Raw genomic sequence first — 14,042 nt, 5'->3', positions numbered from 1 at the left:
GTAAAGTGAAAAAAAAAAAAAAAAAAACCTGGAATACGTGGAGATTATTGTAAAACAAAAAAACAAAACAAATAACAATCCCATCCCTCACCCCAACCTTTAAGATCAGACTCATACAAACGTCTGTAGGAAGTGACCTAATGTGCCTTTCATGGTTCACAGAAGAGGATGTTGCAATGCCTAGTCTAGAGTCTGTTCTTGAGGAGAGAAGGAAGATGACTGGATCATGGGAATAGATCCTGCCAGAATCTTAGTGCTCATAGTGTAGACGAATTTAAAATGATTTCTCTGAAGAGGGCCTCTGAATAAAGTAGCTGGTGATTTGTGTACTAAGTGTAGTGCCTTTACAAATCATTCGGGGAAAAAAAAAAAGCACAGAACACTGCCATTTTTCTATGTAAACTTTTAAAGTCTGAATGCTAGAAAAAGACCTATCACCAGAAAGCTTCCCTTATGATTCTCATCCTATCCAATTATGGAATGATCTGAGTGGCAGGGGAATTGAGGTTCATTTTTTTTTTAACCTCTTCAGATCATTTGGAATATAATACCAAAAAAGGGGGAGAAGTTCCCCCAAAGTTTTAAATTTTTTCCTATGTCATTTGATTTGACCTATATAGAAAGTTCATTTATTTTCACATTTTAAAAACTGCATCAGTTTAGTTATCTCAATAAGCCCGCCAATACCAGGGCATAACTTTGGCAGCTGACATAAAAGTTAATGAAAATCACACATGTATCTTTACCCAGGCAAATGTACAGTTCAATAACCAGACTTCACTGTCAATTTACAGAGATATGGGACTCTCCAGAAACAGAAACAATTTAAAAAATCAGACAGCTGTGGTGGAAAGAGCAATGGGCTTAAAGTCAGAAGACTAGAGTTTAACTCTCAACTTATTCATTATATGGCCATGAGTAAATCACTTAATATTAATCTTTGAGTTTTATTTTCTAACCATAAAGTAACACTTATATTACTTCTTTTATCCTACAAAGAAAGCCCTATACAATATTTGATAGAATAGAGGCAAGATGAAGCTAGTTTATTAAATTAATAAAATTTAATTTAATTTAATAAATTAAATAAAATTAATAAAGTTCATTAAAATAATAAAGATTAGTCAAAATCAATATCATTTCAGAGATTTATTTATCAATCAAAAAGGTATTCCCTTAGGAATGAGTTCTTTTGGGAATTAATAAAGACCTTTCAAAGTTTTTTTTAGTAAACTCAAAGCCATACTCAAAAACACCAAACCTTTGGATTTTGCTAATTTTCCTCTCCTCAAAAATTAAGGGAGAAAAAATTTCCTGACATAAGGACTTTTGTTTCATAAGAGGAAAATTATTCCAGAAAATATTAATAGTAAATTTGAAGTTTCCACTTTAAATCTTCTCCAGAACTCTTTGGAAATATATTGGGCTGAATCAAAGGAACAAAGTAGGGAGTGGAGTATAGGAAACAGGCCATAAATGTGGGAACTGAACAAAACCAGAAGCAAAATAAATTGATGAGGAAAATAAAGTTTCCCAAAGGTCCAAATAAATTCTACAACAGAATCTATGGAACTTGTGAAAGCTTGCCTTACTCTAGTCATCTTGACACATTGCCCATAATAAGGATTAACTTAATACCCCTTATCAAGCAGTTATACTGGGCATCATAAAAGAGGGAGGCACAAATTTAAATAGAGCAGTCAATTTTTTTTCTTCTCTCTCTCTCTGTATGTGTGTGTGTGTGTGTGTGTGTGTGTGTGTGTGTGTGTGTGTGTCTCTGTCTTTCTCTCTAGATTGGCACAAAACCAAAAACTACTTATTTTTTCCTCTCAAGGCTGGGGTTGCTTTGCTTAGTGTGGGAAAGCCTTTGCCTAAGATTCTCTTCTAATGAAATAAAATAGAACTCTTTTCAGCTACACTCAGGCAAACACAAGCAAACCACCCCTTTCATTAGATGAAGCCTCAAATTACATGTAAACACTGGTTACAGGATTGCTGTTAATACTGCACATGCTCTGAAGAGTAGCACTATCTCCTGCAGAATTCTGTACCAGGCAGCCAGGAGAAGCTCCCGAGCAGTGATTCTGAAAGCTCCCATTAAGCAAATTGGGTGAGCAGGGATGACATCACCAAGGCCAGAGGAAGCCCTAGGTCCAACCACATTCATCAGAAATGACACTGTGATCAATTTATAGAACATGACTTCATTTAGTCTAGGCTGTGGTCTCTTCTTACCAACTGGAAAGAGTTCATTGTCATCAGACGTGATTTAAGCAAAAGTAACTTAATTTGCTGAAGGTTCAACATTATGTTTAAAAACCTGATTTTGTGTGCAACAGAAGGAAGCAAGTCACCATTGTAAGCTCTCTTGGTTTCAGCTTTTTCCTCTTAAAGGAGTTCTTAGCTTCAAGTTGGAAGTCAAAGAAGGGGGCAAAAGAAGACTAGTTATAGCTAGTTACTAGTTACAGCTAGTTACTAGTTACAGAAGGCCAAAATGTAAGACATCTTTGCAAAGAGAAACTACACAAATATACCTTTGTAAAAATAATGCTATTGTCCATTTCATCATTGGGTGAAGGGAAGAGGTTGGAATCACTGCCAGATTGTCTTTTAAGCATACCCTGGGATGAGGCACACTCTCCACCCAGTCCAACTTCCAAGAAATTCCCGCATCCTGCAAAATAAATATCATGTATAATTAACTCAACACTTTTTTTTAAGGGTAAAAAAACCAGGCTTTTCTTTGCATTCCAAGTCTGCCCGCACACGACAACTTCCAGAAAGGCTATAAAGGAAATATAAGCAGAGCTGAAACTTTCTGCTTGATAACCTCAATTCTAGGCATCTGGACAGAAACTACAGCTGTTTCTATTAATTCTCCCTGTTTATACCACTAGAGTCACTCTAAGGCATTTAAAAGGCTATAGAAAACTTTTTGTCTATATGCAAAAGAGACAAATGTGACCTAGAAGACCTATTCAACTTTTTAAAAACTGCCTACACAGCAGTGCCTTCACCTCTGGAACAGAATAATCCCCCTTGCAACCAATGATAAAAATATCAGTATCACTGAGTTTAGTAATAAGTTATGAACTAATTCTAGTAATTTGCATTTATATAGTACTTTAAGATTTACAAAGACAATTATAAACTGGTCCCTTGTTAGGATTTTCTGGTTAACTAAAATATTAAAAAGGAATACTAAAAATAATATTTTTTTAAAAAGGGGAAAATTAATTTCAAAATATGGTTACTAGTCTTTTTCGGCTGACAGAAACACAGTGAATATTTCATTTTTCCTTTAATCCACAGAAATGATGCTTATACCAAAAAAAACAATAAGTAAATATGGAGAATCTTGAAAATGGTTGTCAACACTATGACAGGCCAAAGGATTTTGATAAATGATCTGTTGGTTTTTGATTTGGGGTAATTATTAGATTGACCCCCCCCAAAAAAAAAGTAACGTCACAGTAATATAACCAGTCTCTCCTATACTTCTCTGGACAAGAGAGAGAAATGTTGGTTGAATGATAGTAAGTTTTTAGACCTGCCTGTACAATTGAACACATAGAATGTTAATGGATTGTTTTCAACTTGAAGTTTGGAGCTTGTCCTAGGCTCCTGCTGCTGTCTCTGTACTATTAAATATATATTACTGTTTGTTTCTTTGTTTTTAAATCAGTAGCCTAGGAGAGGATATATAAAAATTCCAATCCAATTCAGGTGACAAAAGAGAGTAAGGTAATATGACAGATGGTTAAAAAATATTTAGAATGATACTAATAGGTTTGAATGTTGATGTTATACCATAGATAATTATGTTATCTGAATAGAGACAATAGAACTGTAGTATTTTACATACTAGTCGGACTATATATGGAATACATATTGAGATTTAGTAGTCAATTTTCTAAATAGGGGAAATGCTTATACACTATCTAGAAGTGAGTAACCAGGAAATACATCATATATTGTCTTGCAACAGAGTAATCTCATTTTGTGGTGCTCCAGATGATAAGATCATTATCATGGAAAACAGAAAGAGCAGTTCAACTATAGAATGAGTAGCTACAAGTACACTACCACCATAAATCTCCTAATTGGTCTCTCCACAGCACACTTAACCTTTCCTTAAGGCAATCCCTCGCCAGGCTATCAATTCTCAGCTCAAGAAAATTCAGTGGCTCCCATATGCCTTGGGATAACATTACTTGCTCTGGCATTTTAAAGTTCTTTACAATCTGACTCTAGCCTACCTCCTTATGCTTCTTACATATTATTCTCTATGAAATCTATTCTATTGCTTGCATAAAACATTTGTTTGTGTAAAACATTTCATTGTCTTCCTTTGTATTTTTATTCAAGTTATCCTTAATGTTTTTCCCACTCTTATTTCTTAAAAGGTCCCAGAGGGCAAGAGATTTCTCATTTTGTATTTATATAATCAACAACGGGAATAAATGCCTGGCACATATTGGCAATTTTAAAATGCTTACTTATCTCCAACTTTGCTCAACAGTTAACTTGTCATTCCTAGTGTTCATAAAAATATTTGATCTGTGAATAATGTTACTGAATGCCTACATGGTGTTGGAATTAAGACCAAACACTGAAATAAGTTCCTTCTGCACTTCAATTCAACAAACTTTTACTACATTCCATTGTGTATAGTATATTAAGGTATATGAGGTACAAATTTAAGTAAAATAGTTTCCTCCATAAAAAGAGATTTCTCTTCTTATCACTTAAATTTATTTTATCTTGTTTATGGGTTGTATACCTTCCTAAAAAATGTAAGCTCCATGAAGACAAAGATTTGTTTTTGTTTTTGCATCCCAAGCATACTGCTTTGCACAAAGTAAGTGCTTCTAAATGTCTCCTTAAGTAAAATGGACCTTACAGTCCAGGAGAAGGATGAGATACATATAAAACTATATAACTGAAGAAAAAGGGATATTCATTTTCCACCCTTTCTGTGATGTATCACAGAGATGGGATAAATGGTTACATATCAATCCTGGGCCTAGAATCTATGTGCTGCCTTGCTCTTCTTTTTCCTTCCTTCCTTCCCAAACCACCTTTTCTTATAATTCTGTTGATGTATGGAAAATACTGAGAGCTTGAAAAGAGCTAAAGCAAGCATGAAAAGAGGCAAAATGGAAAAGAAGAATGAAATCTGAAAGAGACTACTTCAAATTTAAGTTAAAATTTCAGTAAAAAATTGAACTCCACAAGTTGGATGGGCAAACGATTTCTATATATGACACCCCAAAAGGAACAGCTTTGCCTTCTGCTGGCAGAAGGCTGATTGGAAACATTCATATTTAACAGATCACTCATGCCTCATAGACTCCAGACAGTGTACTGGATCTAGACTTATTAGTGGGTGTGGTCTTTCCACTTTTTCTCACTTGGAAAATCTGAACCTTCAGTCTGTAGCGGAGGGAAAATGAGGAGTAGGGAGAGGATAGAAAGGCCAAGAAAAAGAAAAAGCTGTAACAGCAACTATGCAATCTTGCCAGCTGCTTAACAAACCACGTCCAAATTCCAGACCGAAACAGAAATCAGTTTAGTGATGTTCCAATGGAAAACTCATAAGGAAGCTCCAGATTCAAGGCTGGTAAAAGATCATCCCCCGGGGGGGGGTGGGGGGGGTGGATTTCGTGTAGGTATTAAAATGGACCTGAAGTCAAGAATGGGTCAAAGGGGGCACAGGGAGTAGGATAACACTATAATATCAAACCAAATCTGGAGAATTGGAAAGAGGCAAAAGGAAAATGCACCCACATCCTAAATCACACAGTAAAAGGTTCCAAAAATGAAAGAAATGTTTACTAATCTTCCCTTCTTCTAAATGATCATTCTTTTATGTCTGATACATGGAATTTAGAAGTTTTCCAATTATTGTAGTCCAATACACATCTAGGATTACCAGTGAGACATCTGTTCAGTCTTAATGGGTCAGAACACTCCTGAAGTACATATTTGGTTCTAGGTAGCTCATTTTAGGAATGATACTGTAATAGATGGATAGTGTTCAAAGCAGAACAGCAGGATAAGAAAAGTGACTAAGGCCAAGCAATGAAATTCAGAAAAAAAATCCATACATAAAATTTTGCTAATCTAGAAGGTGAATATGGGAAATTCAAGATTTGATCTTATGAAAGAATGATCAGCTTCCTTAAATACATGAATTAAACATATGTTCAGATAATTCACAAAACCTAATTCTACTATTTTATGCTTTATGCATAGTCCCTCAAGACCTAGTATAATGTCTTTTACACAGCAATTAATTAATTAATATCTGCTGAAGGCATGAATATATGAAAGCAATGTGTTTACCCTTTGCATTGGGGCAGATTTTGCTGTTTTGAAACTGAAGGAGACAACTTCAAGGTTGGGGAATTGGAAGGGAAGGAAAAAAGCATTTATATACTATGTGCCAGGCACTGTGCTAAATGCTTTACAATATTATCTCATTTAATCCTCACAACAACCCTAACAGGTAGTTGCTGTTATATTGACTTTACAGTTGAAGAAACTGAAATAAACAAATTAAGGATGTATAGCTTAGAGCTGTATAGCTAGCTATTAAGAGTCTGTGGCTGAATTTGAACTTAGGTCTATCTGATTCCAGACCCCAACTCTTTCTATTTCCTGATCCTATGTTGTTTTTAAGTCTTTTTGGGATAATGACACAATTAAGTGGAAGATATTCACAAAGTCTCTGGAGGGTGGAGTATTTCAAGAAATCACTTAACTTACTTAGTCTTAAGTATGTATGACCCTACAAGTAGTTTATTTGGTTAACCAGGGATGCATTCAGTCATTCTTAAAACACATCATGCATAAGAGGAGAAATGAATGAAGGTTACAATAATTTAAGAGTACTAGGACTAAATTCAGCCCAGAGTGTAGTTTATCATAGTTCACCTGACATTTAGAATAAGAAGACTCTCTTGTAATCATATATTAATTCATTCTGCCGCCACCCCAATGAAGTAAGATAGCGACCTCTTATAGATGGAGAGCACTGAGTTTGAGGGCTATGATCTACATCATGGAATGAGTCAGTGATTGAATCTAGATTAGAAGCTGGCTTTCCTAACCATAAGTCATAAGTTTAATACAGGAACATCTTGTGTCTTATATTAAAATATACTCTTTTAAGTCACTAGTCAGGAGAATATTTCAAATTATCAGGAAAAAGCTCAAGGTGAGACAGTGCCAACATGGGTTTTAATGACTACATGGATTTACCTTTCTTTCTATATCCCCCACCCACCTCCACTAAAACAGTCCACAGTATGTATTTGTATTATGCAGTTGGCTTCAATAGCCTCTTAATGACTCATAAAATATATGTGTGAAGTTTATTACTCTACAAGTCAAGCTGAGTAATTACATGTGCTCATCCTCAATTCCTCAAGTGGTGAAGATGTGTGCAAACAAAACATCCCAAATTACATAGGTTTAACTCTTTTTTTGCTAGGGATATGTAGAAAAAGAATAAGATTCAAAATAAAATATTTTGTATTTATAGAGAGATTTGGTTATCAAGTTACCTATTTCTTTGATTCTATTCTATTCAATTAAATTCACCAACTGAAGAACTATTGCTTACCTGGATTCTGTTTGGAAGCCAACAGTGATGGATCTGGACATGGCTCTATTGTACACCAGCTTTCCCGGTTTATCTGAGGGAAGAGAAAGAGAAATTAATGTCCAGACAACGACATGGCTAACTTGACCTGTAACACCATTCCTCTTGCTACAATCTAGAGTGAAATGATCTCAAGAAAAAGAACTCCTTAAAATGACATCACTTGTCAAACAGATATTGTATTTAAGAAAGGCGGATGTGAATATTGAGCTTCAGTTAAAACAAAACAAAACAAAACAAAACAAAACCTGTTAGGATTACTAAGTGAGAACTCAGGTTGTCTGGACAGTGACAAGGTGAGAATTCAGGTTTTCTGGACAATTACAAGGTGAAAACTCAGGTTGACTTGATAGAGGGGGCAAGCTCATTGGCTGGGGTGGTTCTTCCCAGAAGCCCTTGCATTATCCCACGCCCATTCTCTGGGAGGATAAAAGATTGGGCCTGGAGAGCAGATCGGCCTGGAGAAGGATAAGAGCTGGAGGAGATTCAGAGCCAGGATTCAAGAAGAAAGACTCTCTGCATTACATCAGGCCTGACGGGGCTCTCTGCAGGAAGGGAAGTCACTTCTAAGGACAAGAGTTAACAGCAACTGCCTGGAGACAACGGTTCATTACAGGAAGAAGAATCTGTCGGAGAGATTTGAGTAGAAGACACAGCAGATCTCTTCCCAGAGAGCGATCCGGCAGCTTCTGGAGACGACAGCTCGCAACAATTGGCGTCCACACGTGGGGCAAGGACTTTTACTTATCCTGACAAGAGGAGCTAGACCAGACCTTTGCAATTTGGCGCCCGAACAGGGACAGACACAGTCCTGATTCCAGTGGAAAAGCTTCCAATCTAGATCTCAGTCTCTCTGACCCAGAACCGTGAGTAACGAGGAAACTTTGTTAAAGATTAAGTGAGCGTGCTAATAGATAAATAAGGAACTTAACTTGTTAAGGGCTAAACCAGGAATCTCTTATAGTGAAATGGGGCAAACACCTTCTGTTCAAGGAAAATGTTTAGAGAGCATCATCAAGGTTATGAAAAGCCAAGGCTTGATTATAATTTTAGAGGAGATTACTGAACTTTTAAGAACTGTGAAGGTCATATGTCCTTCTTTTTCTCTGGAAGAAGAATTGGATCCAGATGAGTGGAAATTAGTAGGAGAGCAATTAGGTGAACAGTACAATTACCTTTGTGACATTTTACCCTTTGGTTCCAGACCAAACTCAGTTTCCAAAGATACAATTCATACCTACAATTTAATCCAAATGGCTTTAAAAAATGTTATTCTAAAGGAAGAGATGAAGGAGCAAAATGGGGAAGTGTCAACTAAACTAGGTGAAAAGGATGAATCAGATAACAATGAAGTTAAGTACAATTCTGAGCAACAGCAACAGGAGCACCTCCCATCTCCTCCCTCAATTAACCCTTCATGGGTGGAGCAAGAAGGAGGAGAGGAAGAGGCAGAAACACAAACAGAATTGCCTGTGAAGCAGCCTAAGCCTATGACAAGATTAGAAAAAGCATTGGTTAAAGCTAAGAGAGAAGGACAGGATATAAGTGATTTTATACATGCATATCCTGTGATTGAAAATACTGACTCTGTAGGTAAAAAAAGGAGAAGATATGCACCTTTAGATTTGAATAAAATTAAGGATTTGAAAAAAGGTTGTACCCTTTATGGGGCTACATCAGCTTATGTTAAAATGTTACTAGATGGTTTGTCTTATGAAGTCCTAACCCCGAATGATTGGAAATCCATAGCAAGGATATGCCTGGAACCTGGAGAAAATTTATTATGGCTTTCGGAATTTCATGAATTATGTAAAATTCAAGTCAGATGCAATTTGGAAATAGGAGTTAACACACAATTCACTTTTGAGCACTTGGCTGGTGAAGGTCGGTATGGAGAGAATTCAGAACAGACTGATTATACCATGACAATATATGAACAAATTGCTAAGGCTGCAATAAAAGCTTGGGGTGTCCTTCCTGGACAGAAAGATCGTGGAGAGGCTTTCACTAAAATACAGCAAGGTCCCAATGAACCTTTTGCAGATTTTGTGGGACGTTTGCAAACTGCTGTCAAAAGAACTATTGGAGAAAATTCAGCTACAGAAATAATGACCAGACATCTGGCTAAGGAAAATGCCAATGAGATTTGCAAAAGAATTATATGGGGATTAGACAAAGATGCTCCTTTAGAGGAGATCATAAGACGCTGTGCTACAGTGGGAACAAATGCTTTTTACACCCGGACAATGATGAATGTGGAAAGGCGGGGTCCCTCCTGGCAAGGGACTTCTAGAGAAACTCGGCGATGTTTTCAATGTGGAAAAGTTGGACATATAAGAGCTCAGTGTAGGTATGGAGATACAGGGAGAAGACAGGGTGAAAGAAGACCTAAAACCCCATGTCCAAAATGCAACAGAGGACTCCATTGGGCATCAGAGTGTAGAATAATTCAGGGAAATGGGATGAGGGGCCCAGGTCCAGGGCCCCAGGCAAAAAAGACTTGGGGCATGATGGCAGCTGATGTTACACCCAAAGAGCCTTTAGAAGGTCAGGACTCTGATGTAATCAACCAGCAGAAAAGCAATCACATGGCAGAAAGGGATTACCTGATAAGTGAGCCAAAAGGCAATCAGATTGCAAAAATGGATTACACTTGGGGAGAATACAGGCCTTTTAAACCAACAGGGCTGTGCCCAGTGCAAACAACTCCAATGTAATTGTCAGATGATGAGAAGAGATTTAGAAAGTGGTAAATAGAAGGAAATTAGATAGGTTAACTGCCTGGGAGAGAGGGTTTGCTTGTATTTCTTCAGCAGGAGAAGGAATCAGATGGGTGCCAACGAGTCATATTCGCCTTATCCATCAGAGAGAGACAGAAAAAGAGAAAGACCTCAAAATAAAGGAGAAGATCTAAGAAACATCTGACACTGAAAGAGCATGGATAATAAGAAGACTGTTAAAGAACTTTAAAACCAACAGGAATCATTGGACTTCCTCACACAAGATGAGACTAATGGACAATGGCCTTATGGACATTTATAAATTTTCAATTTATGATTATTTGATTATGTTATTTGTCATATACTTCTAGCATGTGTTATGTTACTATGTTACTATGTGCTTATGTAATTTATGTAATTATCTGTAATACTTCCCATATTGATGGATTTATGTTTCAAGGTCATTTATGTAATTATCTGTAATACTTCCCATATTGATGGATTTATGTTTCAAGGTCATGACTGTCCTATGTTCTAAATCAAAAGAAAGGGGGAGATGTTAGGATTACTAAGTGAGAACTCAGGTTGTCTGGACAGTGACAAGGTGAGAATTCAGGTTTTCTGGACAATTACAAGGTGAAAACTCAGGTTGACTTGATAGAGGGGGCAAGCTCATTGGCTGGGGTGGTTCTTCCCAGAAGCCCTTGCATTATCCCACGCCCATTCTCTGGGAGGATAAAAGATTGGGCCTGGAGAGCAGATCGGCCTGGAGAAGGATAAGAGCTGGAGGAGATTCAGAGCCAGGATTCAAGAAGAAAGACTCTCTGCATTACATCAGGCCTGACGGGGCTCTCTGCAGGAAGGGAAGTCACTTCTAAGGACAAGAGTTAACAGCAACTGCCTGGAGACAACGGTTCATTACAGGAAGAAGAATCTGTCGGAGAGATTTGAGTAGAAGACACAGCAGATCTCTTCCCAGAGAGCGATCCGGCAGCTTCTGGAGACGACAGCTCGCAACAAAAACCAAACCAAAAAACCACCAAACAAGCATATGTGAGCAATAGGATGAAAGTGACACTGAGGAAGAGTCAAAATGGAAATGAACAAAACCACAGACTACAATAGTCAAACCCTAATTTGATGTCCTAAATCTCAAAGATTATTAATAAAACATAAAGCAAAAAAACAGCTCCCAAGAACCAACTGAGTCATCCATTCCAAATAAAACCCCCCACATTTTGTTATCATATTGTTCTAACTTTGCTGTAGCTCAACTCTTACCTCTGAAAGATAAAAAAGGTTACTGATTGATGAAAAAAAAAAATCAACACTTTTCATCTCCTCTGAATCAGATTTTTAAACTGAATAAACTCACTTGATATATTTATTATTTTATAATTATTTAATAATTAAGAATACTTACATAAACTGGAAGAAAACTCAGAAGACTTTTGGGTTATTCCTTTTGGTTGTTTTGTTTTTTTTTTTTTAAGTACACATTACTTTGTAAATCATGTTGGGAGAGAAAAATCAAAGCCAAAGGGAAAAATCATGGGAAAGATTAAAAAAAAAAAAAAAAAAAAAAGTAAAAATAGCATGTTGATTTACATACAGTCTCCTTAGTTCTTTTTCTAGATGTAGATGGCATTTTCTGTCCAAAGTTTATTGGAATTGCTTTGGCTTACTGAACCACTGAAAAGAACCAAGCCTTTCATAGCTGATCATCGCCTATTCCTGATGGGGTTGTGAAATTGTGTACCCTTTTGAGCTGTAAATTAACACTCTATAATTGTGTACCCTTTGATCTGCAAAGAAGTGAGATTCTAGTCTTAGGCCTCCTGAGAAGCATATCTCCCCAGACAAGTTAAGTGGCGTCATCCAAATGGGCCATTTCCAAGGCAAATCACCTCCATATTTAATAGCCAGATCTCCATTCAAATTCAGGCTGAAAATGTCTTCAAAGTAATTTCAATTAGGACACTCCATTATGATCAGTTCAAACTGCCCCCAAAACCCCTCCCTTTCCCACCAAGATCTGCTCATAAAAATAGGTTGCAGCTTACTCATTTCTTTGCAGAAGGTCAAAAGTAGCATCCTCTGCCTTTCTGATAAAGCTAGAAGGACCCTGCCAGCTAAGAAGGCATTCTCTTCTCAGTGCCAGCCTCCATTTCCCTAATAGGACTTTGCCACTAAAGAAGTCAATGTTTCTAGCAAAGCTGACTTCTCATCCAACAATAAACTTCCATTTTTGCCACCAAAAACTCTTAAAGTTCGTGAATTTTTTCACGAAGAACCTGTTCCTCCAACCAAAAGGGTATTTCTACAAGTCTCTGACTGCCACTAGAACCCCATCATTCTTACTGTTATATGTATTCCTGGTTCTACTTGTTCTGCTCAGCATCATTTAATGTAAACCTTTCCAGGACTTTCTAAAATTAGTTTGTTCATTATTTTTAATAGAACAGGAATATTACATTATCTTCATATACTTGCTCAGCTATTCAATTGATGGGCATCTACTCCTTATACAATTCTTTGCTACCACAAGAAGAGCTACTACAAACATTTTTGCACATGCAGGTCCTTTTCCCTCCTTTATTATTTCCTTGGAATACAGAGTCAGTAATGTCATTGCTGGATCAAAAGATATGTACAATTTGACCACCTTTTGGGCATGGTTCCAGATTGCTCTGCTAAATGGTTGGATCAGTTCACAACTTCACCAACAGTATATTAGTGTCCCAGTTTTCCCACATCCCTTCCAATATTTATCATTACTTTTTCCTGTCATCTTAATCAATATGAGAGATGTGAGATAGTACCTCAAAGTTGTTTTAATTTTAATTTCTCTAATCAATAGTTATATAGAGCATTTTTTCATATAACTATAGATGGATTTAATTTCATCATGATGACTTTGAGGTTACTCTTTTTTTCTTTTTAATTAAAGCTTAATTACAAATTACAAAACAAATATGCATATTACAAAACATATGCATAGATAATTTTTCCAACACTGACCCTTGCATAACCTTTTGTTCCAAATTTTCCCTTCCTTCCACCCCCTCCCCTAGATGGCAAATAGTCCAATACATGTTAATTATGTTAAATCACACACACACACACACACACACACACACACACACACACACACACACACACACACACAGAGTTATCTTCCTGCACAAGAAAAATCAAATCAAGAAGGAAGAAAAAGAAAACTGATAAAGAAAACAAAATGCAAGCTAATAACAAGACAGAGTGAGAATGCTATATTGTGTTCCACACTCTGTTCCTATGGTTCTCTCTCTGGATGTAGAAGGCTTTCTTCATCACTGCACAAGTAGAACTGGTTTGAATCATCTCATTGTTGAAGACAGCCATGTTCATCAGAATTGATCATCCTATAGTCTTATTGTTGCCATATATAATGATCTCCTGGTTCTGCTCACTTCACTTAGCATCAGTTGATGTAAGTCTCTCCAAGCCTCTCTGAAATCATCCTGCTGGTCATTTGTCTTACAGAACAATAATATTCCATAACATTCATATACCACAATTTATTCATCCATTCTGCAACTGACAGCCATCCACTCAGTTTCCAGTTTCTTGCCATTACAAAAAGGGCTGCCACAAACATTTTTTCCCTCCTT

The 14,042-nt window shown here is 36.8% G+C and overlaps 1 protein-coding gene across 12 annotated transcripts in view; it reads right to left on the bottom strand.

The window, feature by feature from the left end:
• Positions 1-14,042, bottom strand: part of AKAP13 (A-kinase anchoring protein 13) — a 375,368-nt gene that overhangs the window by 77,770 nt on the left and 283,556 nt on the right. For all 12 annotated transcript variants that reach the window (XR_012486996.1, XM_074295087.1, XM_074295091.1 and 9 more), the window contains 2 exons: positions 7,631-7,703; positions 2,535-2,674 (listed from right to left, as the gene is read on the bottom strand). Coding sequence is in view for 11 of the 12 variants with exons in the window: in XM_074295087.1 (XP_074151188.1) it covers positions 2,535-2,674; positions 7,631-7,703 (213 nt within the window). In the remaining variant the exon portion in view is untranslated. The remainder of the gene's footprint in view (positions 1-2,534; positions 2,675-7,630; positions 7,704-14,042) is intronic.

Source organism: Sminthopsis crassicaudata, chromosome 2, assembly GCF_048593235.1.
Source record: "Sminthopsis crassicaudata isolate SCR6 chromosome 2, ASM4859323v1, whole genome shotgun sequence".
NCBI lineage: Eukaryota > Metazoa > Chordata > Mammalia > Dasyuromorphia > Dasyuridae > Sminthopsis > Sminthopsis crassicaudata.
This window is presented reverse-complemented; position numbering and strand designations above follow the sequence as displayed.